At 40.8% G+C, this 24,579-nt stretch overlaps 1 protein-coding gene across 2 annotated transcripts; it reads right to left on the reverse strand.

Moving 5' to 3' along the window:
* Positions 1 to 444: 444 nt before the first annotated feature.
* On the reverse strand, positions 445 to 23,963 carry LOC125427822 (CD209 antigen-like protein C). Of its 2 annotated transcripts, none has more exons than XM_048487376.1 (9): positions 23,919 to 23,963; positions 17,396 to 17,437; positions 15,886 to 16,011; positions 14,157 to 14,282; positions 11,362 to 11,424; positions 9,753 to 9,842; positions 7,293 to 7,465; positions 5,014 to 5,126; positions 445 to 2,087 (listed from the first exon to the last, which is right to left on the reverse strand). In XM_048487376.1, the coding sequence occupies exons 1-9, from the start codon at positions 23,935 to 23,937 to the stop codon at positions 1,955 to 1,957; spliced, it is 885 nt and encodes a 294-aa protein (XP_048343333.1). In that variant the 5' UTR covers positions 23,938 to 23,963; the 3' UTR covers positions 445 to 1,954. The 2 variants fall into 2 exon arrangements, with proteins under 2 accessions (XP_048343333.1, XP_048343334.1); XM_048487377.1 differs by lacking the exon at positions 23,919 to 23,963 and adding an exon at positions 20,833 to 20,896.
* Positions 23,964 to 24,579: the final 616 nt, after the last annotated feature.

Genomic DNA, 24,579 nt, shown 5'->3' on the forward strand with positions numbered 1-24,579 from the left:
CTTTGCTACAATTTCCCCCAAAACTCTGAAGCAAAGCAGGTTTGGGAAAGATGGGAGAAAAGCCAAAAAAAACTCCAGGAGGTGCACGAATACACCACTTCCCAACAACATAGAACCTAGGCAAATAATCTGTGTGGAATGGCCTCTCTCGCTCTTTTTCTTTGATTTTTCTATCACAAAAAGTATCATAGTTTTGCAGTAGTTCTGCTGTAAACTCCATAGGCAAATGGACAGTAAGTAAGACAAATGTCTTGTGACATCTTATGACTAAAGCTCTAGAACAATGCACACACCTGGGAAAAGCACACACACCAAAATTAATACGATTTACTTCAGATCAGATAAAGCTAGGATCTTTTTATACCTGGTGAATTTGTACTTGGTAGATACTGGTATGGCCGTCAAATAAGGAGATTTGAAACATTCCACAAAGTGAACAACCCACAACTGCAATAAGCTTTTATTGAACGTGATATGAAAGATAACTGATCAAACCATTTAAAATCTAGTACATAATAATGCAAATAATGAATCATCCAACCACTGAAAAGGAAATAATTTCAGAACTACATACATATCAAGATTAGTGAATAAGAACAAGCTAAAGCTGATTACAAAATGCTATAAGGCAATCAAAATAAACTTGCAAATTTTCCTTTTGGGATTATGAAAAGTGGTGTCATTTTTAAAACTTAAAAAAAATGTCCTAAAATAATAGCAGTTTAGGAAGATAACATCATGTGACCCGCCCTGCTACCTTTACAGAGACAAGATTAATACATAGGGGTAAATCACTTCTCTCTCAGCAATCACTAGATGTTCCTATTTACGATAATCTCTGAAGTCCTCCTAAAAAAGAACATCTGCTTATGTGACGGTGGCATTTAAAAAAGATAACAAACACATAGCACCTAGCATGGCACAGTACCCTTTCTGTTTGTCTGACCCAATGGCTGTTCTGCTGACTTTCTGCCATTAGAGAAGATTCCTAAACACAGTCTACAAAGATCTTTGCCATTATGCTGCTGGTGGTAAGATAGTTTCTCTATGGCAGTTGGGAGCTTGAACTCTCTTGACATGTTCCTCCAGAAATGTGCAGGAAGGAAGCCAAACCCATCACGATGCTATCTTCTTTATACCAGTAATATCAGATACTTGAGTCGATTGTGAAGCATGGAAAGTATGTAAGTATTTTGGAGGAAGCAGATAGCTTTCTTACAGCCATGTTCATGGTTCTGAAAGTATTTCCTCCAGTTTGTGTTCTGTTTACAGGCAACTATATTTTGCTGCGGGATTTTCCCTCCTTGACTAGTGCACTGCCCTTGACATTGTCTTGTGAAATATGGTGGTGACAAGGACAGCACAGTCACCTACTGGCTAGTGAAGGCAATGTTACTGGTGACTGCAAACATACCTTCTGCTAAGTCTGTATTATTTGAAGTATTTATTTCTTCTCCTCTGCTGTTTACGTAATAGGCACTTGCTGATTCTGTCAATCCAGTTAAAATACTTCTTCAGCTTTTTTAAATGAGAGGAAAAGTCCTGGATTCTGCAATCCAGATTTGAGATTCTGCAACCCAGATTTGAGATTTTGTGAGGTTTTTCTTGCTGAAACTTAGTTCTAAGCTGAGCCTGACCTTTTTCTTTGTCTAGTGCTAGAATGCTCAGAAAAGCAAAAAAATGCAATCACCTTGCATTATGGACATTTCTGCCTTACACAAAGCAGTCAATCCTGCACCCACCTTATCCATGGGCAAGGAAATTCTTAGGTCTGTCATGGATGATGTGAGAGTATAAATTAGCATATAGAATTCTTTCAGGCCCAGAAGAAAGGATAAACGACAAAAGATATAATGTTCAATTTAGGTGCTAGGGAGTTTGAATGCATTCCAGTATGGCATAGGGAAATGTAAAACAGAACAGTCATGTCCCAAGAGCTGGTCCAAGACACATATCAGCAGATGAGGTGCTTTTTGCAAATCCAGTGATATGAAATGGAACATGCAGCAGCTGCCCATGACCCATTGGGGTACATGATTCCACAGTCCTTGTTATAACCCTTCTTTGGCTCCCCGATATCCCAAAAGCTAGAAAGAAGATCAGAGATATGCAGAGATGCATTATGCATTAATAGCTGTATCAAGAAGAACGGACCTCAGTCTTCCCATGCTATACAATATCCAGTCCTGAATAGCTTACATTAAATTAAATTGGAAGGAAGACACATACACCACACATTGTTTAATACAATCTGGGGGAAATGCTTGCTAAAACAGTTAGTACAGGTAGGAATGCAATATAATGAAAGCTTGCATTAAATGAAATATAATGAGAGCTTGCAATAAATGCAACAGAAAATGGACAACTATTAAAATGAAGACACTGAAGATTCACCCCCACCCACAGTATTAAATTTATAACAGCATGGAGTGATTACAATGAATGATGACCTTCAAGCAATGTGCTAAATAAATAAATATAAAGGGAAGTTTGAAAAAAATCAAATCAGGAAATGGATAGAACTCAATAATAAATATCCTGTCTAATCATGGGAAAGCACACTTAATAAATACCGGTAAGCTGCTTAGCCAATCATATTAAAATGTCTGATTCTACAGCAAAAGCCAACAAGAGCAAATCAGTATCAGTTACAGATGTTACAACAGAAATAATTAGCTCTAATCTGGAATACTACTCTAGACCCTTTTTATTTCCATAAAATTTTAGAAGTTCAAAAAATGAATAAATTAAGGGTTTTTTAACCTTGAAATAAATTTAAATTAATATGGTTTAAACAATGGCATCAGCATTTTCATTACATAACAGAAGCAAAACTGGGGAAGTCTATTTTCCTAGAACTTGCATGTTGCAATAATAATAAAAACTGTGCCTCATAAGGGTCATATTTTAGTTAGTGTTTAAAGTGGAATGCTAATATCAGCTGTTTACAGCCTGCATCAGTTTTCCCTCTAATCCTATTTTTTAAAACTGTAGAAGGAAGCTTCCTTTACAGACCTAAATATAAAAACAACATTGAACCATACACCTGTCATTTGTGAAGGGACAGGTGTATGAAAGGTAAACAATGGGAAAAGTCATTTTAATATTGGATGCTGTGTGGTTTCCGGGCTGTATGGCCGTGTTCTAGCAGCATTCTCTCCTGACGTTTCGCCTGCATCTGTGGCTGGCATCTTCAGAGGATCTAGATCCTCTGAAGATGCCAGCCACAGATGCAGGCGAAACGTCAGGAGAGAATGCTGCTAGAACACGGCCATACAGCCCGGAAACCACACAGCACCCAAGTGATTCCGGCCGTGAAAGCCTTCGACAATACATTTTAATATTGTTGCTGCACTGTGTACTAGCTATTGATTTGCAGATTATGTGAACATAAAGAATGGAATAATACAGTAAATCTCCTCCTGACTAAATAAGAACAGGAGCTCATACAAAATAAGTAAAAGAATCAATAATTGATAAAAGAAGAAAAAAGGACCAAAGAAGAAAAAGCAGCAAGCAAGTTATTTTGAAAAAAGGTAACACAGTTGATGGAAGTATATTAATGTGAAAGTTAAGAAAATTTAGCTCAGTGGCATAGCACATTTACATTACTGACCTAAGCAGAGTTGTACCCATTGACCTTAGGCGATTCCCCACTGGAAATTAAATATAGTTAAAACCAAGTTTAAAAATAAACTGCACCTTTTCATCAGGGTTTCAATCTCCCCATTGCAGCATTTATTCAGCGAAGACATGTAGGTCTATATCGGGTTCCGGAAATGCAGCAATCCCCACAACAAATTGATCTCCGTTTTTTGTCTCTTCTGATTGGCTGGTGTGCCATGTTGGGGTGGGTCCTCCCCCCCCCCCGCAAAAAACGTGATCACATCATGATGCGATCACGTCATGAAGTTAGAATGGTAACATGTCCACCCCTGTTTTCTGATTGGTTATCATTTTCTAGTTTTTACATGTTTTCATGTTCTCATGAGACCTAACATTTTCTCGTGTTCTCACGTTTTCGTCAGCAGCTACTTTAAAAAAGTTTTCCTTTGCGGCTGAATAAACGAGTTTTCGCTCATTTGGAAGGGTGAATGGCTAATCGTTTAAGTGGCTGCTCAATCTCCTATGACAACGGTTTACCGGTTCACGTCTCCTCGTCTCCTCGTGCATGCACTCTCTGACCCCAAAGGCGAAAACAAAACCAGGAAATGTTGCGCACACATCGTTTAACGCCTGCCAATCGCTGATTGGTTGTCAGCATTTAAGTCTTGTTCCATGTTGGGAATTTTAATTAAAGATTAGACCCCCATTCCTCCCCTTGAGACTGGGAAAAACCACGGTAAAAGAAAAAGTTGTACTTTCAAGGAGGTACAGCCAGGATGCGGAATAAGGGGGGGAACGAGCGCCAGAAATGGTAAGAAACCCTCTTTGTCGCTCAAGGGGTAGGGAGGCATTCCTGAAATCTGGTTTTTTTGCGTAAGTACCACGCGATTAATTGCCAGTGGGGAATCGATCCTTTATGGATTTAGAAGGATGCTAACTCTTGAGTTAACTGCACACTATTAGAAGGTCATATACCAGAGTAAACCCTTCTCAGTTAAATAAAAAAATGATCAGACTTAAATGTGTTCATAAATTGTTGGCCTATTATGTACTAAAGATTGGGATACAAAAATAATTAAATGTTACCAGTTAAACATGAGAAAGTTTGTAGTCTGATTAACATTTTAAAAGACCTAATGAATTTTTGAACTTCTACAGAAAATTAAAATTCCTTTTGTTTGCATTTAGATACACACTGATGCCTAACACTGATGCCTACTCATCCAAATCAGTTTTGATCAGTCTTTATGTTATTGGCTAATGAATCCAAAATAATCACTATTCAATGTAATACATTTTTAGTTTACATATTTTAGTATCTATTTATAGACTCAGAGAAATCAAGCAGAGCTTTTGAGGAAATAGTTAATTGTATAAAAAGAAATGGATAAACAAAAATGTACTCACCTAATAGTTACAAGCTTATCATCTTCACTCCATCTCCATTTCCCATCTTGTGATATGTCAGTTGCACCTAACCAGTATGTCCCTCTGGAAGTGATGGCATTTCTCAGAAAAACCTGAAATTAAAAAGAATCTAATGTAGAAAAAAAGGTGAGCATTATATTTCTGTAGATATACATGATGGATATCTCCACCAACGTGGAGAACTGAAAGACAAAATAATGCACATTAAGAATATGGCAGCAGGCAGCTTTCAATCAGGGTTGATACTGAGTTGATGAGAGCTGGTAAATCATGATCATCCTAACCTAGATAGCCATCTTCAAGGCCTGGCTGGAACCTTTATATTGTCAGGCTGAAATCTGTCAGGCACCACAGGGCTCAAAGCAGATCAGACACTGATGGTTTACTTTCAACCATTACATAGTTCACTGAAAGAAGACCATTCAAGTCCAGGTGCAATTTCATATGCCAAAATCCTCCCAGGTTACTGCAGGTGATCCAAGGTAGCTAATCCTATTGTGACGAACTGCAGAAATGTGTGTTTTTAAAAGTGCAATTCTGTCTAAGCAAAGCATTGTTTACTTTCAGAGTGAGGCATACAGACCTAGAATAGGAGAAGTCGCCTGACTGGCTGTGGCCTCTTGTACTCTGATTGGCCGAAGAGCAAGATGATGCAGAGGAGGGAGGAGGTTAACTCCCTGACTGAACAATCTGAGAGGATTTTGGTCTTCAGCGTTCCTGCTGATTAGAGCTGCCTGCCTTAATTGTGTTTTAAAGACATATCAACTCTGAGGAGGAGGAGTTAGTCAAAGTGTGGGACTGCGACTGTTATTAGCCTGAGAGCTATGTGAAAGCAAACATACACAGACTGGAGAGAACTGGTGGAGGGGTTTATTGAAAGGCCATACAAACCAGGGAGGGATATCTTCCAGTGAGGGAAGGATTCCTATATACCAGTTGGTCTGAGATATAGAGTTTTGCTCTGAGTTTCCTCAATAATATGTTTAATATTTTGCTGAGGGTTTTCTAATGGTGAAGGCTGCATGAGATACTGAGTAAATGTACCTAGCCAGTTAAAACCATGTGTATGTGAAAAAGCCATTAGCTAAAATATCTTGAAGCAAAAAGGGAACTGCACCATCTGGGATACATCTGAAACTATATAACATCTAAATTGAACTGAAATTGAACAATCTTGTTAAGTGATGTGCTGAAAAACAAAACTCAACCTCTGTGCAGACTGTAGTGTATGCATATTTCTGCTGCCTTACCAATTCCTTTCTCCAATTTATTCATCTCCCATTCCTATCTCTTCTCTTGTTAAATAAATCTTTTAATCTGTTTAAGTTTTACATTTCTGCCTTAGTACTATTATTTTGGTGTGTCTTATCAAAGGGGTTTGTCAAGGAAGCTTTTAAAATAACAGACTTCCTTCACCTTCTGGGAATATAACAGGGTTGAGGGAAAGGGCTTCTGTTTGTTTTATGCTACCATATTAGAAGCTGCTCAGTCCTTGAGGTGAAATAGGTGGGAAAATCTGACAAGCTAGGTCACAGAATGGTTTCCCTGCCTTGGTTATATTGGAAGGTGTGAGGCGTCCGTCGCACCCATGCTACTGTTTGATATAAACTTCTGCTGTCATCTGCTGCTCTCCCTCAATCTGAGTAATTCATTACTGAAGAAGGCCAAAGGGCTGTCCTTCTCTACCTCCTATTTCATGCCAGAACTTGGATCCAGGACCTTGACAGGATCCTCAATCTATAACAGTTTGGATTTACAGACAGCTACATGGACAGGAGGTATTTGAGGTGAGAAATTAATGAGCAAAAGAGAAAGCTGTAGGTCCCATCATAATGAATGGCAAGAATAACACCAATGCAGACAAACTGAGGAGAACTGTAATATAAACTGTGAATAGTTGTGGTTCTGCTATCTCCACTCAATACCACCTTTTCTTGTGTTTCCTAGTTTCTGCTCATTCTTGCACAGCAATCCGAATGCTAATAAAATGTATTTTTATTAATATCTAAACTAACCAAACCTGTGCCTTATGAATGTGCAATGGTATAACCATTGTTCCTAGAGTTTCACTTCCTGTTAGCACTTTCACTATTACAGTGTCATTTGCTTATCAGAATCAGCTAAATGTTTTCTGCATGCAGATGGAAAGATGATGATTTACACAAAAATGTGGAATACAGGCCTCTCATGTCACTGGAACCACATCCATGTGCAACCTGCCTGAGCAGGTCCATTGGTTTCTTGGCAGGTGTGCTTACCTGTTCCTCATCAGATTCCACAGAGACCAAATAAGCCCTCTGTTCAATACAGTACGACTGAGACTCACTCCAGGTTCTTGTCCCAGATGAAAAGTAATAGCAGGCATTCTCTTTGGCCGTCCATTTGGATGGGCATGATGAATGACTGATTGAGAGTTTTTTGCAGATAGATGCTGAAAATGAAATATACCATAACACTCTATTAACATTTTGACCTACTTGGAGACTGCAGATTGCACAGAGGTAACTCTGAATTATTCCAGAAGAAAAGGCATGCATATCATCTGCTTTCCATAGCACTGTGATGATAAGTCAATCTGACCTCTTAGGCATGTTGAACAATGTGGCCTCCCCCAAGAGTCTCTTCCCTTCAACCACATGGATATAAAGTAGAGCTGCCTGCATTTCACACTTTCCCCATTCCAAGCTTCTCTCACTGGCCCTCCGGGTCAATCAGCAAAGCCTATCAGAAATTAGTATACCTGTAAGGGCAGCACAACCAATTACCAGAACTTGCCAAGTCGGCCTGTACCTGGCTGCATCTCCCCCATCTCCTCTATTGTTTCCCTCCACAAATGCCAGTGGGGCATCTTGTCCAATGATGGAGGTCGTGCTTCTGAAATGTGCCCTTTTTAATTCTTAATGGTGGCTTAGGTCCCATAAAACTCAGTGCAGAAAATCAACAGTCAATAACTTAAAACAGAGTAGACCAATTAGAGATAGTGTTGTTCAAAACTCCAGTGTGTTTTGAGCAGTACTTGTCAGGGAAAATATTAACCTGAGGTGTGTTTTGCCTAGCAATTTTATTTTAAATTTCCTAGCAATTTTCTTAAATTTCCTAGCAAATGCCTAGCAATTTTATTTTAAATTTATTTTAAATTGTCCATGGTCATACACAGAGTGCAAGAAGACAGATCTCTCCTTTGGGAATCATACAATACAAAGTTCACTATAAGGGCAACAATGAAAGGGAAGATAGGTAGCTGGAAACAGGGATAACAGAAGAAGAATATGAGCTCATTGCAGGCACTCGCTTAATACCACAAGAGTCCAGTGGCACCTGAAAGCCTAGCAAAATCTATTCCAGCATAAACTTTTGTGAGTTAGAGCTCTCTTCATCAGATGTGCTGGAGTATAAACATTGAAGGGGTGCTGTTAAAGCCTTTACAAAAAATGATAGGTTTTGTGGAGAGATTTGAAGGAAGTGTGTGACAAACTACACAACCTGACTCAATTTCCCCGAAGGCACAGGGAACTGATTCAATTTGGATCAGGGCCCCGGCCTCCCTTAACGCACATCATTCTCCTGGGAGTACTTTTTGTTCCACTGTGTAATTGCAAATGCGCTGAATTCTGATAGAAAACGATCCTTACCATATGATGGAGGAGTGTAGAAATGGAATGAGATGTGGAAAGTTGGGGGATTTACCACCACAGAGGTTTAAAAAATTGGACTGGAAGATAATTTCTGAGGAATGTTATTTCAATGCAGGCTAGATGAGCAAGTTACTTCCAGGTCTGTGGTTTCTGCTCATTCAGTTTCAGGTCTATGTTCACCCAACTGTTCCATTTTTTTTTTGAAATCCATTACTTTTTTACAGACCCAACATGACCCTGTGGGCACCATGCCATCACCCTTCATGGCACCTCCATGTGTTTTTAGAAAGTGGACTGGGCCAGGTGGGGCTTGTGCCCAGCAGTGCTTCTGATTGGCGGTGCAGATTAAAAGACATCCTGTTAAAGAGAGTTTCTGCCTTATATGTTGAAGAGCTACTATGAGAGTTGTGCATAACCTTTTGCTCCCTGATGTTTTGTGGTTGGAGTTGCCTCTTGCAGCAGACATTTTGCTGTTGTGCTTCGCTACCCTGTTTCAGAATTCCAAAGGAGCTCACAGGGTCAAAAGGTTTATGGACCCTGGTTATAGACTAACGTACAAACGCAGTGAAATATTGCGCTTTTGCGTGTCTATGAAAGCCAACTACACATTGCCTGGTTTTGGTCTCTTGTGAATTTTTTTTGGCTAACATGGCTGGAATTTCCTGTAAACAGATGAAGTTGAGAAACTTTTTTTTTCCTGTGGAAAGTCCCTGACTATTTTGGGTTAGTTTGAGCGGTAAAAGAGTCTAGGACAGAGAGATTTTGAGGAACAGCAGTTGAATGAATCTGTATGGGTTCTGAATAATTCAAAAAAGCGTCATTTACCCAGCATTGGTTGATACCATGTCCCAAATAGATAGATTACGGGCTTTTTGGAATAGAGGCTGAATCCTTCCTTCCCCTTACTACTAGGCTGTTCAAGAAGAAAAGCTTCAAGCTAGAAAAGTGTCCTTCGAACTTTCTTTTAATAGTGTTTCCTGTTTTTAAAGTTTCCTGGGAATTCTTGGAGGGGTAGTGCATCTTAAGCCCAAAAGGGACTGTCATAAGATCAATTCACATACAGACCCACCCCAGTATTCTCACCAGTGATGTCCTGAAGGTCAGTAAAATCATTTCTCACAGATTTTTGAATAATGTCTTGCTTTGCTCGGATATCATCCAGGTCCTTTAAAACTGAAAAACAAATAGAAATGTGCACAGACACTTATGGTTTGGGAGACTGAGACTGCTGCTCGGCCACTGATTCAATCATTCAAAGTGTTCCTTTAGGGGAGGGTGGTTTAAAATTTTGAAATATAAAATTAATTAATAAATTAAGAATGATGCTAGGCTAGAGTGAAGAATGCAATACTTTTAGTGCTTATCTATGTCTTACTACGATTTTTCAACTGACTAGATCAGAAGAGTTCTTGTGGGGGAAGAAATGTACTGCTTTTGTGAAGTCTGAGATGCATGAATGGAGCAAATCAGCCTTCATGCAATGAAATGAGTGGGGCTGACTGCTGACCGGTGTACATATGTTTTACTACACTGGAAACAATGGTGTGCCTTACTTCACTTTGATATTGCCTGCTTTTGACTCTGTGGCCTTGGTATTACACACAAGTGTCACTGTGGTTGGTATTGGTGCAGTCATCCTTGTTAGGTTTCACACCAATAAACTTAGTTGACATCATTCTTTTTCAGCTTACATATTTGTCCTTATCGGTAGCACAAACATTTTACTCACAGTCACAGAATCAGATCAGTAGATGTAAGTGTAATGTTAATGCCTGTGGAATGAGCTGAAACGTTTCACATTGGTGGTCCCCAGTTGTCCCATTTATGCCACTAAAACTTGCTGGGTGATCTTGGGTTGGTAACTTCCTCTCAGTCCTAACCCTAGCTAGCATTTGGATGGGAGACCTCCAAGGAATAGCAGGGTCATGAGGCAAAGGAAAGCAATGGTAAGCCACCTCTGAAAGTGTTTTGAAATGCTTACAGGATGATCGTATCAGCTGTGACTTGATATGAAAAAAACTTTAAACTTATCCTTGTCCACATCAGTGTCTTCCCAAGAGAATTGAGGGAATGCATATGTGAAAGACAGCTGTGAATCACCCACCGGCTGCGGTTGCCTCTGGGGGTGGGACGGGTGGAGCCAAGGTGACCGCTTCCACCTAACTGAGGGCGGAAGCGAAGCCCGGGCCATGTTGGGCAAGGGCTGACGTCACCAAGGGGGAGGGCAGATGACCCTTTAAAGGGGAAGCCCTCCTTTGTTCTGGCCATGTGCTTCGGCCAGCCAGCGATTTGCCCACCCACCTCTCCCTGGATTTGTCCGGTTGTTGCAATTTTTTCTGTCATAGCCGTTTGGCGGTGGCGCATGGGTAATGATCTGGAAGTGCCGATGGCGGCAAGAGGCAACTGCCCTGCCGAACCGGCAAAATGGGGATCACCTCTTGCCAGGAGCGTCCGCCCGGCAGAGCCCCTCAGTGGAGCGAAGTCCAATACAGGGCATCCGCCCATTGGAGCTTCGCTATGAAACAGACAGGCCAGATCAAGACCCATGCTACGCCTCACGCTTCTGTTTGTGGTTGGCTAATAAAATGGCTATGGCCAAATGTTTATCCCAGCTAAGTGTCCAGTGTGGTTATTGGAGAGGATTCACCCTGGTGGTTCCCACCCTCAGAAGGCAAAGAGTCATAGGGCTTACCAGTCATTGTCATCTCGGAATTGTTAAAATGCAGCTCTTTTAACTCCTGCGAAATTTCTGAGTCTAAAAAGAAAAAGAGGATGGAGAAGGGACTATCCTATTGCTCATTCTTCTGTCAAAATAAACAGTGCTTAACCTTGTGAATCCCCCTTGGCCTCCCTCCCTACACGGACTAAAGTTGAGGCTGGGATCTTGTCTACCAGACTTTACGAGTAACTATAGCTCATTCTGCACAGCACAAATAGACAACCTGGGGATGCAAAAAAAAAAGGCGTCTTAGTTTTTCCTCAAGCTGCACAGCTTTTTCCCCAAGATGTCATCAGGACACCTTATTTCTGCTCGAACCATCCAATTTTGAGGATGCAAAACAACTGACTTCCACCCCCACCCCCCAAGTCATCTGCAAGTCATCTCCCATTGCTATATAGGAGCAGAGGATATGTTTTATTTTTCCTGCCCGCCTGTTAAAACTCTCTGGTCAGTTTCATCTGCTGCTAGTGCCCAACATTTTGTGGTGCTGCAGAGATTTTCTGTGCCTGCAGCTTTTTGCTTAAGGTTTTCCCGGGATGTTTGTTCTGCAGGCTCTGCTGCTAGGTACATTTTCAGCCCAAAAAGTACCAGTATATGGTTTTACTCAGCTTGTCTTGCCAGTTCTGGCAAGGTATAGTTTTCCCTTTTTTATTTTTGATGAACTGTCTTTGAAAATACAAACATGGTTTTAGAATCACAGCCAGTTTTCATATCATGCGTTCAGTTCATGTCTTCGAAGGCAGCTTATCGAACATTTTAAAAAGGGGAAAGTAGGTATTGTCAGAATTGGCAGGATGAGCAGAAAACAACCATGTACTTTTTGAGCTAAAAAGCTACCCAGGACCAGAGCACACATCCGGAGTAACCTTCACTGGGCTGTGCGAACAGAGAATCCCTGCAGCACCAAATGTTGGGCACCAGTGATGGAGAAAACTAACAAGAGGCTTTAACGCTTGGGTCAGGGAAAAAACCTCTTTCTCCTCTGATGCCTCTGTTGTCTGGGCTGTCCAAACAAAAAATGAGGAGATGGCTTTTGTTAAGAAGTCCCCAGGATGTCTTATTCGTGCTGTGCATAATCACTCAATGACAGTAACAAATGCTTCTTGTATGCCAGCTAGCTCATTAAGGTCTGTTATCCCCAGTTCCTTTTGTAAGACTGGTTTAGAAAAAAGTCAGACCATTGAAGGTATTGGATTTAAAGTTTAGGAAAATGCAAAAGAAAATGTTATAGAAAAAATCAAATTTTAGTATGGTTCAAAAACACTGAATAGTCTGTTCCCTCTTTCTCATTCTCAGGGCCAACGTGACAATTCCTTTAATCAGTCTATAAATATTTCTGAACTTTCCCTTAAACGCAGTGGCAATCTGCCTGATATGATATGGCCCCAGGAGCTTTATCCTACCCTAAAGCAAAACAGCAACCCAAGAAAAAGGTTACTTCCATAGTGCAACTGGAGAATGTGTGAAGTTTAGAAATCCAGTCCCAGAGGCTACCCAGTACAAATTCCTCTGTATCACCTTCGTAAGGAGCCAAAAGCTGTCATAAAAATAACAATGTCGTAATTTCTTTATTGTTCGCACAAATTCATTAAAAAGATTAAAAACCAAAGCCACAATATATTTAAAAACATACAGTTTGGAAACATACATAAACCACTGTTATCTAAAAGTGTTTTGCCCCTATGACCTTCCTTAGTGGTCTCTAAAAATGTATACACAAGTATGAGGACAAGTATACAGTTAGTTTTTTCAAATCAGAGCAGGTTGTATGTAAAACTTTTTATTATTATATTGAAAAGGGCTCCAAAAGAATTTTTAATATCAGGCCTGAACTCATCAAGGCGCCCCCACCCATACCATCTGCTCTGACTTGAAAAAATAACTGTATATTTACCCTTGCGTATATTTACCCTTGGTGTTTAATCCTTTTTATGAATTTGTACACACTATGATGGCAAAAAGTATTTGTTGTGCTCAGTGGCACAACCATACAACTCACTCACACCTGAGCCCTTCGGGGGAGGGCAGTATATAAATCCAATAATAAATAAAATAAAAATAAAATAAATATGAAAATAAAGCTTTATTAAGAAATCCAAAGGGTTAGTTAAAGCAAACAGAATTATAGCTTGGCATAGACAAGATACATAAAAATGCAACAAAGGTTATCTCTCTACATACTCGCATAGCCCTACTTGCATAGATGTTCTTGAAGCCTAAAGCTGTGAGACATAAATTATTTCTCCAACAACAGGCCGGGGGGGGGGGGGGGGAGCAAGGTAAAGAGGATACCTACTGTCATAATGATGACTCTGTATACAAAATGCTGGCCATAAACTGGTGACCACAATTGACCAATCCAGGGGCTGTCCTGGCCAATTTTTTAGGACTTGGAGCAAGATGCCCCTCCTATCTAGAAGGAGTACAATGACCCCTCCCAACCAGAACCTTCCAGCTGCAGCAGAACTTCCCAATTAACTGCTGCCAGGAGAAACAGTCTTGAACTGATGAACTCTACTGAACACAATCTGCATTTATGAACCCACTTAACCAGTGAAAGCTAGGATGTTCCTCACAGATTGTTGACACACAGCATAAGGAAATCCCCATCTCGTTATTTTATGATAGCTCAACCTTTTTGATTCCTAACCTAGTTTTTGGGTTGGATTTGGTTCCCTTCTTCCTTGGTTGAGTTTTGTACCCTCTTAAGTATGCTAAAGCCTTAGTCTCATGTTAGTTTTATTGGGGGAGGGGGGTTCACTTACATTTTCCCAAGAACAGAACGATGAGTACAACCAACATCACAAAGCATATGACCACCAGCCCATAAAGAAGGAATACATGCATTCTTCTAGTGTCTTTCCCTTGTCCAGCCTGAGAGCTTGAATAAGCTGTGGAAGAGAACAGTAGTGGACTGGAAGTCATTCACTGCAATGAAGACATTTCTTAAAATTAACACATAAAGAAAATTCCCCTTTCAAATGAATAACAGGTCAGGCCTGAGTGCATCAGGAGGGCCCCAAGGTCAGGCGTGTGCAGGGATGCATACACCCTCAAAGCAAGGCTTCTGGGTTCTATTTTGAGATAGATTTTCATCAACCCATTTGAAAAAGGAAATAGAAAAAATAGCAAAGTCAAGGGCAAGTGAACCAAACCAAAGACCTCTAATTCAGACCCTGGATTAGCCATGTGCAAAGAGACTCACAAATTTAGATTTTTATCCTACAAAAAAATACATTATAGCTAAAGGTAGTTATGTTAAGGCCAAACTTCACTTGATGACAGAATTCTTCAATCAGAATTTCTCTCATTTGTTTGTTAGCTAACAAGCAGCCCACGACACAGCTGCCTAGTACAGTGGTTCTCAACCTGTGGGTCGCAACCCCTTTGGGTGTCGAACGACCCTTTCACAGGGGTCGCCTAAGACCATTGGAAAACACATATTTCCGATGGTCTTAGGAACCAAGACACAAATAATTTTATGGTTGGGGGTCACCACAACATGAGGAACTGTATTAAAGGGTCGTGACATTAGGAAGGTTGAGAACCACTGGCCTAGAAGATTCTATCACTGGGATTGGGAAAGAGATGAGAAGAACTGCACATAAATAAATGGTTCTTCTTGGGTTTAAATAGTTCTTCTGAAGTGTAGATAGCTCCAAGTACAGCCCTCTCTCCGCAGTGACTTGTCCCTAAATTTTCAGGCAGGCATGAGAGCCTGATAATAGGTTGTTAAAAAGAAATGTGGACTTCACGGACTTCTTACGTCAGGTGTAGCTTGGCTAAAGCTAAACATATTGTGAGTTATATAAAATATTATGAATACAGTTAGATTTGATGCCAAACACGGAAGGTAGTCAATAAAATTAACATACCCAACAAATATTGCTCTATGTTGAACTTTTATAGTTGCAGTGATGGTCTAAAGGTGAGAGGCCTTCTGTGGCTTCCTGGGGGGTGGGTGGGGGATGATTCTTCTCCAGACCCACTGCTTGTCAGGCCGAAGACCATGTCTGCCCAGGACCCAGCCACAATGGCTTGCTGCTTCTCTCTCCCACAACCAATTCATCCTGCTGCTTTTCAACACCAGTCTCCTGTGATTAATTTTTACAAGGAACGGGACTTTTTATATTACTACTCTGCTAAAGGCAAATCCAGACAAGAAGCCCAGCTCTTAGGAATAATAGAAAGTGGCTTCTTGCCAAAAACACTGTGATGCAGTTTTTCAATAAGGAATTATTTTGATCACATCTATGATGGCTAGGAAATTCCTAGAGATTTGGATGTGGAGCCTTGGGAGGGTAGGGATCTTAGTGGGGTATAATGACATACTGGGGTACGTGTCAGTTGTTCCATTCAATTGACTGACTCACTTGAACAAGTTGGCTGTACTGTAAGCCAACAGAAATCAATGTGCCTAACCTTGACAAGCCATGGAAGTGGTATGTATGAACATTTAGACAATCTGCCCACCCAACTTAATCACAGCCGCACCTTTCTGCATTTCCATTTCTTTCTTTTCTTTCTCAGTCGAAGAGAACTGCTGTGTTTGAAGATCCATCCCTGTTATAAAACCTGTGTCATCATACTGTTGTTCATCACCCAAACTACTTGGTGAATCTAAATCAAAGAAAATAATTAATCCACTGCAGTTACTGGAACTGATTTGTACAAATCTGTGAACCAATATAACATTTTTATTGACTCCTTCTGAATCAAATTACTTTTCAGGACATCCGACATAATCCATTGTGTTCAAGCTGCCTTTGTATTTCCAGGTGTGCCACATAGCATGGATGTGCCACACAGCAAGTCTGAGAATTTTTTTCTCTTCTATACCTAATTATCCTGGCTATCCTGACTCAAGCACTGGCCCTCAGACTCAGGAGGAAAAATCACTGTCAGTCCATCCCAAAACAGATATGTGTAGTGGCATACCTAAGGTTTGGCAGATATGGCACATGCCCTGGGTACCACTTGAAGGAGGCATCATTCCTGCAGGCTTGGCCACCTGCCACAGTTGCACAGTTGCACAGTGTGCCTCATCTTACTCTGCCCACCATCTGCCCCCATGGTGCTGCTCAGTGACTGCCAGCACCATGCTTGCCCCATTCCAAGCCAAGCTTCAGAGAGAGGCTCCTGCCACCCTGAGCCAGCAATAAGGCACATGGCCAGCCAGCAAGAAGACTGACCCCTGGGCTGGGTACTCAAGGGACATGCCAATGCCTTGGGCAGGGTTGGGTGTCAGATGTTTGGACAGAGGCGTAATGTCAATGCTTGCCACAGGCACTATTTTCCATAGATACACCCCTGGATATATGTTACGCAGTATTTTATTATGATTAAATCAATTTTATTCTTTCTTCCAATTTCGCCTATAGGCATTTACTGAAGCTAAGCTTTAAGAATACAGCAACATTATCCCAAAAGATGGCTGGCTGAAACAAGAGCCACACATGTTATGGCAAAGTCATAAGGAACATTTACAATAAAGATTCATAATTTCAGTCATTTTTCCCAGGTTGGTCTTTAAAATGATGGCAGCATAATGTTGAAAATGATCCTTATGGTTTGCATAGAGAACCATGTTGTCACATTATGTTTAATTGTTTAAGAGAGCTTCACCATAACAAAATGTTTCAGGAAGATACTTGGATAAAAGGTTGGGGCCTGTGGTCTACTACTGTGCATAACGCATACTGTCTACTGCTGTCAGCAAAATTCTACTACTGGTAAGTAAATTTTACATAATATAACACGTCATGTTAATACTTGTGCTTCACTTCAGGTCTATTTTCAGATTTCTAGTTCTCAGATTTCTACAATACAAATCCTATTGCATTGTTTTATTGAATGTCCCATCCTGTTGACTGTATTGACATTCCATACAATCTGCCTTGGAGCCTCAGTAAGAAAAGTGGACTGTAACTAACCACCTAAATACATAAATACATACATAAATAAGTGCCTGAGCTGAAGAAAGTGAAGGAAATTACTAACTCACCTATTTCTGCAGGAAGAGGAGGTACTGCAGATATGTAAATCCCTGTGGACACAAACAAAAGGCAGTGCTTAAGGAACTGACATTTTTGCTGATGTTGGCACTCTAATAGCAACACTTCCAGAAGGAAGGACAGCTAGGAAGAAAACCACTGAAGAGAAGGCGATGCATTATGATGCCCTCTCAGGACCCTTCAGGGTCACAGGGAGCCCTACTGTACTTAGCATCGAGATTTGGGTATACCTGTTTGGGAATGTGGCTTCCCACCCAGTGTCAGTTGTCAAGCAATCACTACTAGGCTGTCATCTGAGATCTGTATTGTATATGGAAATATTTTAAGTCTTCCCTTTCTGCACAGGCATAAAATAGGGATGCTTGGAGAACAGCTTCTGCAATTAAGAGCGCAGAGGGAGCTTTCTCAGGCACACATTAAACAAGCCATTGGGAGACCAGTGCTTCTTTCTTAAAAACCAGTTGCACTGTCTCCCCAATCTCATCATGACTGTTGCACAAGGGTGTGTGTGTGTGTGTGGTTTAAGCTTTTCCCCCTTACAGTGTTTTCCCAGCCTGAAATGGTCCCTTGGGTCCTCTAATTCTCTTTTGAGACACACATATAGAATGGAGGCCCCACATGCCTGATTTGTAAAGCTAATTCCTATAGTCTACTGCTGAATGTGGGAGGGAAGGCAGCATGGTAGGACTTGATCGCATCAGATCTTGGAAGCTAAGCAGGGTCAGCACTTGTGGCACCACCAAGGTCAACTCTCTAGAGTTGGCACCACCAAGGTCAACTCTCTAGAAGAATGCAAATCACCTCTGCTTCTCACTTGCTTTGAAAGTCCCTTGAGGAGGTTGCTATAACTCAGCACTTTACACACACATACTGCTTATGGTGATACATGGCTTGTCTGGGCCATGGGAATGAATAGCAGAACCCTACTGGTTTAGACAACTTTGCAATACCATTGCTAGCAGACCTGCAGTAAAAGAATCCTGTCCCTCTACAAGAGGCATAATGGATTGTTATTTTGCAGGTTGTATTATTTATCTCCATGCCATGAAACACTCCAGTAGCCCATTTCCATATATTAAGTCTTTATTAAAAATGGACTGGGCCTTTCTCTAGAGGCCTTTTGGCAACCCTACTTTGCAGACAAAATTGTTCCCACTAGATGTCTGTTAGCAGTAGCCTAAAGGAAGAAAAAATTTATTTTCCAATAAAGATTGCACTTTCTGAAAATCAAGTAATCAAAGACATAGGTTGGGTGCTACAGCCCAAGCTACATGTTACACATACATTCCTTTAAAGGTAGTCTGACTCATTTTATAACAGGAAAAGCTGCTTCTGGTAAGAAGCAAAACAGTTGCAGCAGAAACAGCCCTTACCTCTTTGGCCTTGGGCATTTCTTCTCTGGACACCATGGCCTATTGTGCACTTACGACATACCCTGTGCTTTAAAGCAGCCCAGTCACTTTTATTTCTCCCGCAACAATTTCCCTCTGGAGGCAGTGGAAGCAGAGAAGTTTTTCTTCTTTATTGCCATCATTGCCACATAATAAGCTCTATGGTGGGCTCTAGCCTGCGTTTGGTGGATTTGGCCAGAGTTTTTGCCTCTAATTGCTACCCTTGGCACTTCAAATCTCTTAGCCCTGCTATAAGCCTCAGAGCTATTTGTGAAGCAGCATGAGGGGCACAGCACTCAGGAGTAATCGAAACTAAAACTCTGCATTCCAGGTTTTTTGGTCTGACAATGAGCCATGTTGGAAGAAAAATCCCCGAGAGCCATGGGATGCACACAGTCATTTTAAAAAGGAGACAAGGCTCCCAGGATCTCTGTCATGATAGGTTTAAATCCTCACTGCTGCTTCTAAATTTTTGTATGTGTACTTTAAAAAATATTATTATTTTTTCACAAAAAAGCATAATACGGGAGGGGAAGAAAAAAAGAAAATAGTGAATGGATCTACATTAATAACTAGTTGTACTAAAGGAAACTTCAATTACAATTCAGAATATAATAAAGAGAAAAGCTTGGTAGATAAATTTGATAATTCCGTCATACTATCATACTCATATAGCTAATTCGTATTAAGATTATACATCATTATCTATATATGTCAGAAAAACATACATTGATTTATGCTCTTATTCATTAAAATCATATTAGTAAAACATGAAAAATACTTTTGCATGTTATAATAATTAAGCTAAGGCTCTCATTTTGTTCTAAATTCATATTCTGGTCTTCTATTTAGTTAATTTTGCCATACAAAAATATTCTCTCATTTTATCTTCCCAATTCTCTCAAATAGAAACTCTTTCAAATTTCCATATAGAGGCAACAGTTACACTTGCTGCAGTTGATAAGTAACAAAATAATTCTTATGTTTGGATACAGTTGTAGCCGATGTTAGGGAATCAGCTCCCATATTGGTGACATAACATAAGAAAGGTCAAAAGACTGCTTTGTACAAATATTTATATCTACCAAAAAAATTTACAAGAACTTTGCATCTTATATTCATTTTGCTACAGTTAAATTTGCAGCAATTATTTTCTGATTATTTCTGCTGAAATTTTCAATTTTATCGTGGTTTTATTTGTTTGGTGGTTTTACTCGTTCCACTTGCTTTTCGTCCAGTTTTTCTCCTTTTAGTTTTCTGCTTTAAATTGTCTGAACTAGTTTGAAAATAACTATAACATAGAAGGGAAATATTTTCATTAAAAACAAAATGTGTCTATTGGCTGCATGAAAATAAATTAAGCTACAATCAGTCAACTTCACAGTGCATATTTTCTTTAACTCCTTAAGTGTCTCTGGCATGTTTTAAAAAATTTAACAACTAACTCAAATAAAATTATTGCAACTATACCATAAGCTAACCCACCCTGATGAGACGCATTCAGTTCTTTCTTCCAAATAAATTGTTTAAATAAATAGGCTGAAAATGCAACCTGGTCTATTATATTCTCAGTTTTGTTGTATCAAGAAGAAGAAGAAGAGTTTGGATTCATATCCCCCCTTTCTCTCCTGCAGGAGACTCAAAGGGGCTTACAATCTTTTTTGCCCTTCCCCCCTCACAACAAACACCCTGTGAGGTAGGTGGAGCTGAGAGAGCTCCGAGAAGCTGTGACTAGCCCAAGGTCACCCAGCTGGCATGTGTGGGAGTGTACAGGCTAATCTGAATTCCTCAGATAAGCCTCCACAGCTCAGGTGGCAGAGCTGGGAATCAAACCCGGTTCCTCCAGATTAGATACACAAGCTCTTAACCTCCTACGCCACTGCTGCTCCTGCCAAAACCATTGTACTAGAAATTCATCCAACCCAAATAGCAATGTTGTCATGGCCACTTACCACTCCCTCCTCCATGCCAGGCCTGAGCCCCATCCCCAATTCCACACCTTTCTTTGATCACAACAACCCACACAAAACACTTACCAGCTGCAAGTGCTGTGCTCTACAGGAAAGATAAAATGGATGAGTGACTGGCAGACAGCTGAGCTCAGCCAATCTTTTCAGAATAGGGAGAAGGCCCTAAGCCAGAGCCACACCCCTGAGGGAGGGTCTTCAGCATTCAAACCAAGTGGGAAAGTACAGAGCTTGGAAGTCCAAGGGAAACAGAAACTCGGTCACTGTAAGCCTATAACCATAATGAGTCACCATAAATGAAAGGAAAGACAATCCCCTGAGCAAGCACTGGCTCATGACTGTCCTGGGAAGTAACCCCACAGCATGATATTAACTAGGCAGACTATGTTATCAGGGTGGTTTGCCACTGCCTTTCACAGTCGTGTACACTCTACCCCCAGCAAACGAGGTGCACATTTTACCAACCTGAGTCAATGTTGAGCCAGCTACCTGAAACCAACTCCCATCAAGATTGAACTCAGGTTGTGAGCAGAGCTTTGACTGCATCACTGCAGCTTACCACTTGGAAATAACCTTATGGAAGTTAATAAGAACATAAGAACATAAAAACTAGCTTGCTGGATCAGACCAGAGTCCATCTAGTCCAGCACTCTGCTACTCGCAGTGGCCCACCAGATGCCTTTGGGAGCTCACATGCAGGAGGTGAAAGCAATGGCCTGCTGCTGCTGCTGCTCCTGAGCACCTGGTCTGCTAAGGCATTTGCAATCTGAGATCAAGGAGGATCAAGATTGGTAGCCATACATCGACTTCCCCTCCATAAATCTGTCCAAGACCTTTTTAAAGCTATCCAGGTTAGTGGCCATCACCACCTCCTGTGGCAGCATATTCCAAACACCAATCACACGTTGCGTGAAGAAGTGTTTCCTTTTATTAGTCCTAATTCTTCCCCCCAGCATTTTCAATGAATGCCCCCTGGTTCTAGTATTGTGAGAAAGAGAGAAAAATTTCTCTCTGTCAACATTTTCTACCCCATGCATAATTTTATAGACTTCAATCATATCCCCCCTTAGCCGCCTCCTCTCCAAACTAAAGAGTCCCAAACGCTGCAGCCTCTCCTCATAGGGAAGGTGCTGCAGTCCCTCAATCATCCTTGTTGCCCTTCTCTGCACTTTTTCTATCTCCTCAATATCCTTTTTGAGATGCGGCGACCAGAACTGGACACAGTACTCCAAGTGCGGTCGCACCACTGCTTTATATAAGGGCATGACAATCTTTGCAGTTTTATTATCAATTCCTTTCCTAATGATCCCCAGCATAGAGTTTGCCTTTTTCACAGCTGCCATGCATTGAGTTGACATTCCCATGGAACTATCAACTAAGACACCTAAATCCCTTTCCTGGTCTGTGACTGATAGAACTGACCCCTGTAGCGTGTATGTGAAGTTTGGATTTTTTGCCCCTGTGTGCATCACTTTACATTTTGCTACATTGAACTGCATTTGCCATTTCTGAGCCCACTCACCTAATTTATCAAGGTCCGCTTGGAGTTCTTCGCAATCCTTTGTGGTTCTCACCACCCTACATAATTTGCTATCATCTGCAAACTTGGCCACCACGCTACCCACCCCTACTTCCAGGTCATTTATGTTAGTTGAGTTAGTTGTTAAAGAAACTGTGTCATGGAGAGAAACACTGTGGTGTGCCTCTGAAAATGCTCGTTATAGATGTGAGCGAAATGTTAGGAGCAAAAGCTACCAGACCACAGCCACACAGTCTGGAAAACCCACAACTGCCAACTTTATGGAAGGTTATTTCCCTGTCTGTATGGAATGTCCAGATACTGGGAAATTCCTGAACTGTTTTGGGCTGCAGAGGGCTTTCAAGCGGTCTCTTGCTAGTAATAGAATCTTGTTCTATGTTTCCTTCAAAGCGCAAAAGCTCCTTATTTCTTCACATAAATAAAGTAGCTCAGTAAATTAAGAGTTTCTAGGAAAAATTCCCCCCACCCCCAGTCTTACTGAAGATACCCATGCTCTGAGAGCATAAAGGGTTACATATTCAAGCAGGCCTTAAAGATCCCATATGACAGCAGTCCCTTTTTCCATCGCTGTGCAGAAATATTTTCCTCTCCTTCCAAAGATTTTCCCTCTCATTCCCACAGATTTGTCTGGAGGAGCTATTCAAGTGTCCTCTGCACATTGTTCTTACCATCCCCAAATCTACATGGAGAACATGAACATTGGAAGATGTATGTTGCCTTGCAATTATTTCTGAAGTTATAGTCATTTGGTTCTGAACTGAATGCCCTTTTTCAAAATACACATAGAGGCAATTTACACTGACCCTTACTGAAGAGATAAACTCTTTTCAAGGTGGGTAAGATTCAGAGGTATAGCTGTAGGTGGGTAAGGTTCAAGGTTTTAGCATGCCCTGTCCCTATCCCCCCACCCCTCCTCTTTTTAAAATACAGGCATGCTGAAAAAATTCAGGGAGGAACTATGAATTGGATGAATAGGAGGAGGGGCATGGCCCCCTCACCTGGGATGAAGTTTTGAGAGTCTTCTTGTGAAAGCAGTGACAACAGAGATTACTGCTAATGCGTGTAAGTTGGACTTATATTTATCTTGCTCAGCAAGTTTGTTTTGCAATCCTCTTACCCTATCCAGTATTTCTTCCCTTTTTAAAACACTTATTTGATTTGTTATGAAACATGACACGTTCTGTGGTTACAGGGTTTGTTTGCTCCCCCCCCCCCCCCCGCAAATTGAGACTATCCTTTTTCTAATACATTTTATTTGGTCTGAGACAGGCTCCACTGTAGTTCTCGTAGGAATAGACACTAGGCTGTTCATAAATCTTGATGAAATTATAATTACAGACCTGAACAATATTAGCCAGAGTTGATGCCTAGATAACACAAAACAGACACCTGGTATAACTAGTCCTGGGAAGCAGCAAGGTAACTAAGACCGGGGCTGTTGGAAGACTTTCAAGCAAAGATAGATGAATTGGCTCTAATTGTAATTAACCATATTTAGTGCTTGGCTCTTAAAACAAACATATTTGTGAGCTTCCAATGTTACTTGTACAATATATGGGATAGACTAAATCTTCTCTGTGTGTCTCCCTCCCAATTCAGATTATTCTGATCATACCTGTTGGCTGCAATTCCATCTCAGAACTTGATGGCTTGGGAGGTAGGGGAGGTAGGACCCGGTTCCCATGTTGTATCCCGTGGGCCATGCCTCTTGCCTGTGCAAATTTTAATGAGAAAGGATGTGTTCTATCCTTTCAGCTCTATTCATCATTCACCTCTGAGAGCTCCACAGGAGATTGGGTAGCGCCTTCTTTCCGTTTCTACTTTCATTAGAGTTGCTTCAAGTGCCACTATGCAAATATTTACTAAACCTTGCTTGGATGATAATGACTGTTTGTGACAATCCATCAAGAGCTAACTAACTGAAAAAAAATCTACTGTACATTATCCACATAACAGTAGGTATTAGCCCTTTTTGTTTGTTGCAAATATTCATCCTGCCTGTACATGAGTACCCATTTGTAAGAATGAGCCAGTGCATATTCATTTTACAAATGTAAAGGGGGATAAATGTGAGGTTTGTGCAACACATTCAGTTGTAAGTGCATTTACTGTAACATGAAAATTACTCAATGCACGTACAAAGAATAATCAAGTGTACATCATATACCTCACTGTATACAATCAAGTATACATCTTGGTAACTTGTGAACAAGGATAGTATGATAGTGCGTGGAGGGAATACTGGAGGAAACCTCCCTCTCTGAGGATGAAACAGG

Source organism: Sphaerodactylus townsendi, linkage group LG03, assembly GCF_021028975.2.
Source record: "Sphaerodactylus townsendi isolate TG3544 linkage group LG03, MPM_Stown_v2.3, whole genome shotgun sequence".
NCBI lineage: Eukaryota > Metazoa > Chordata > Lepidosauria > Squamata > Sphaerodactylidae > Sphaerodactylus > Sphaerodactylus townsendi.

Excerpts from the sequence above, each read along its gene's own strand:
- LOC125427822 (XM_048487376.1), bottom strand. Across the intron at positions 11,425-14,156 it reads CGTTCTGTTCTTGGGAAAAT|ACTCAGAAATTTCGCAGGAG; the intron begins GTAAGTGAACCC and ends TTTTCTTTTTAG. Across the intron at positions 7,466-9,752 it reads TGACCTTCAGGACATCACTG|CATCTATCTGCAAAAAACTC; the intron begins GTGAGAATACTG and ends TTTCATTTTCAG.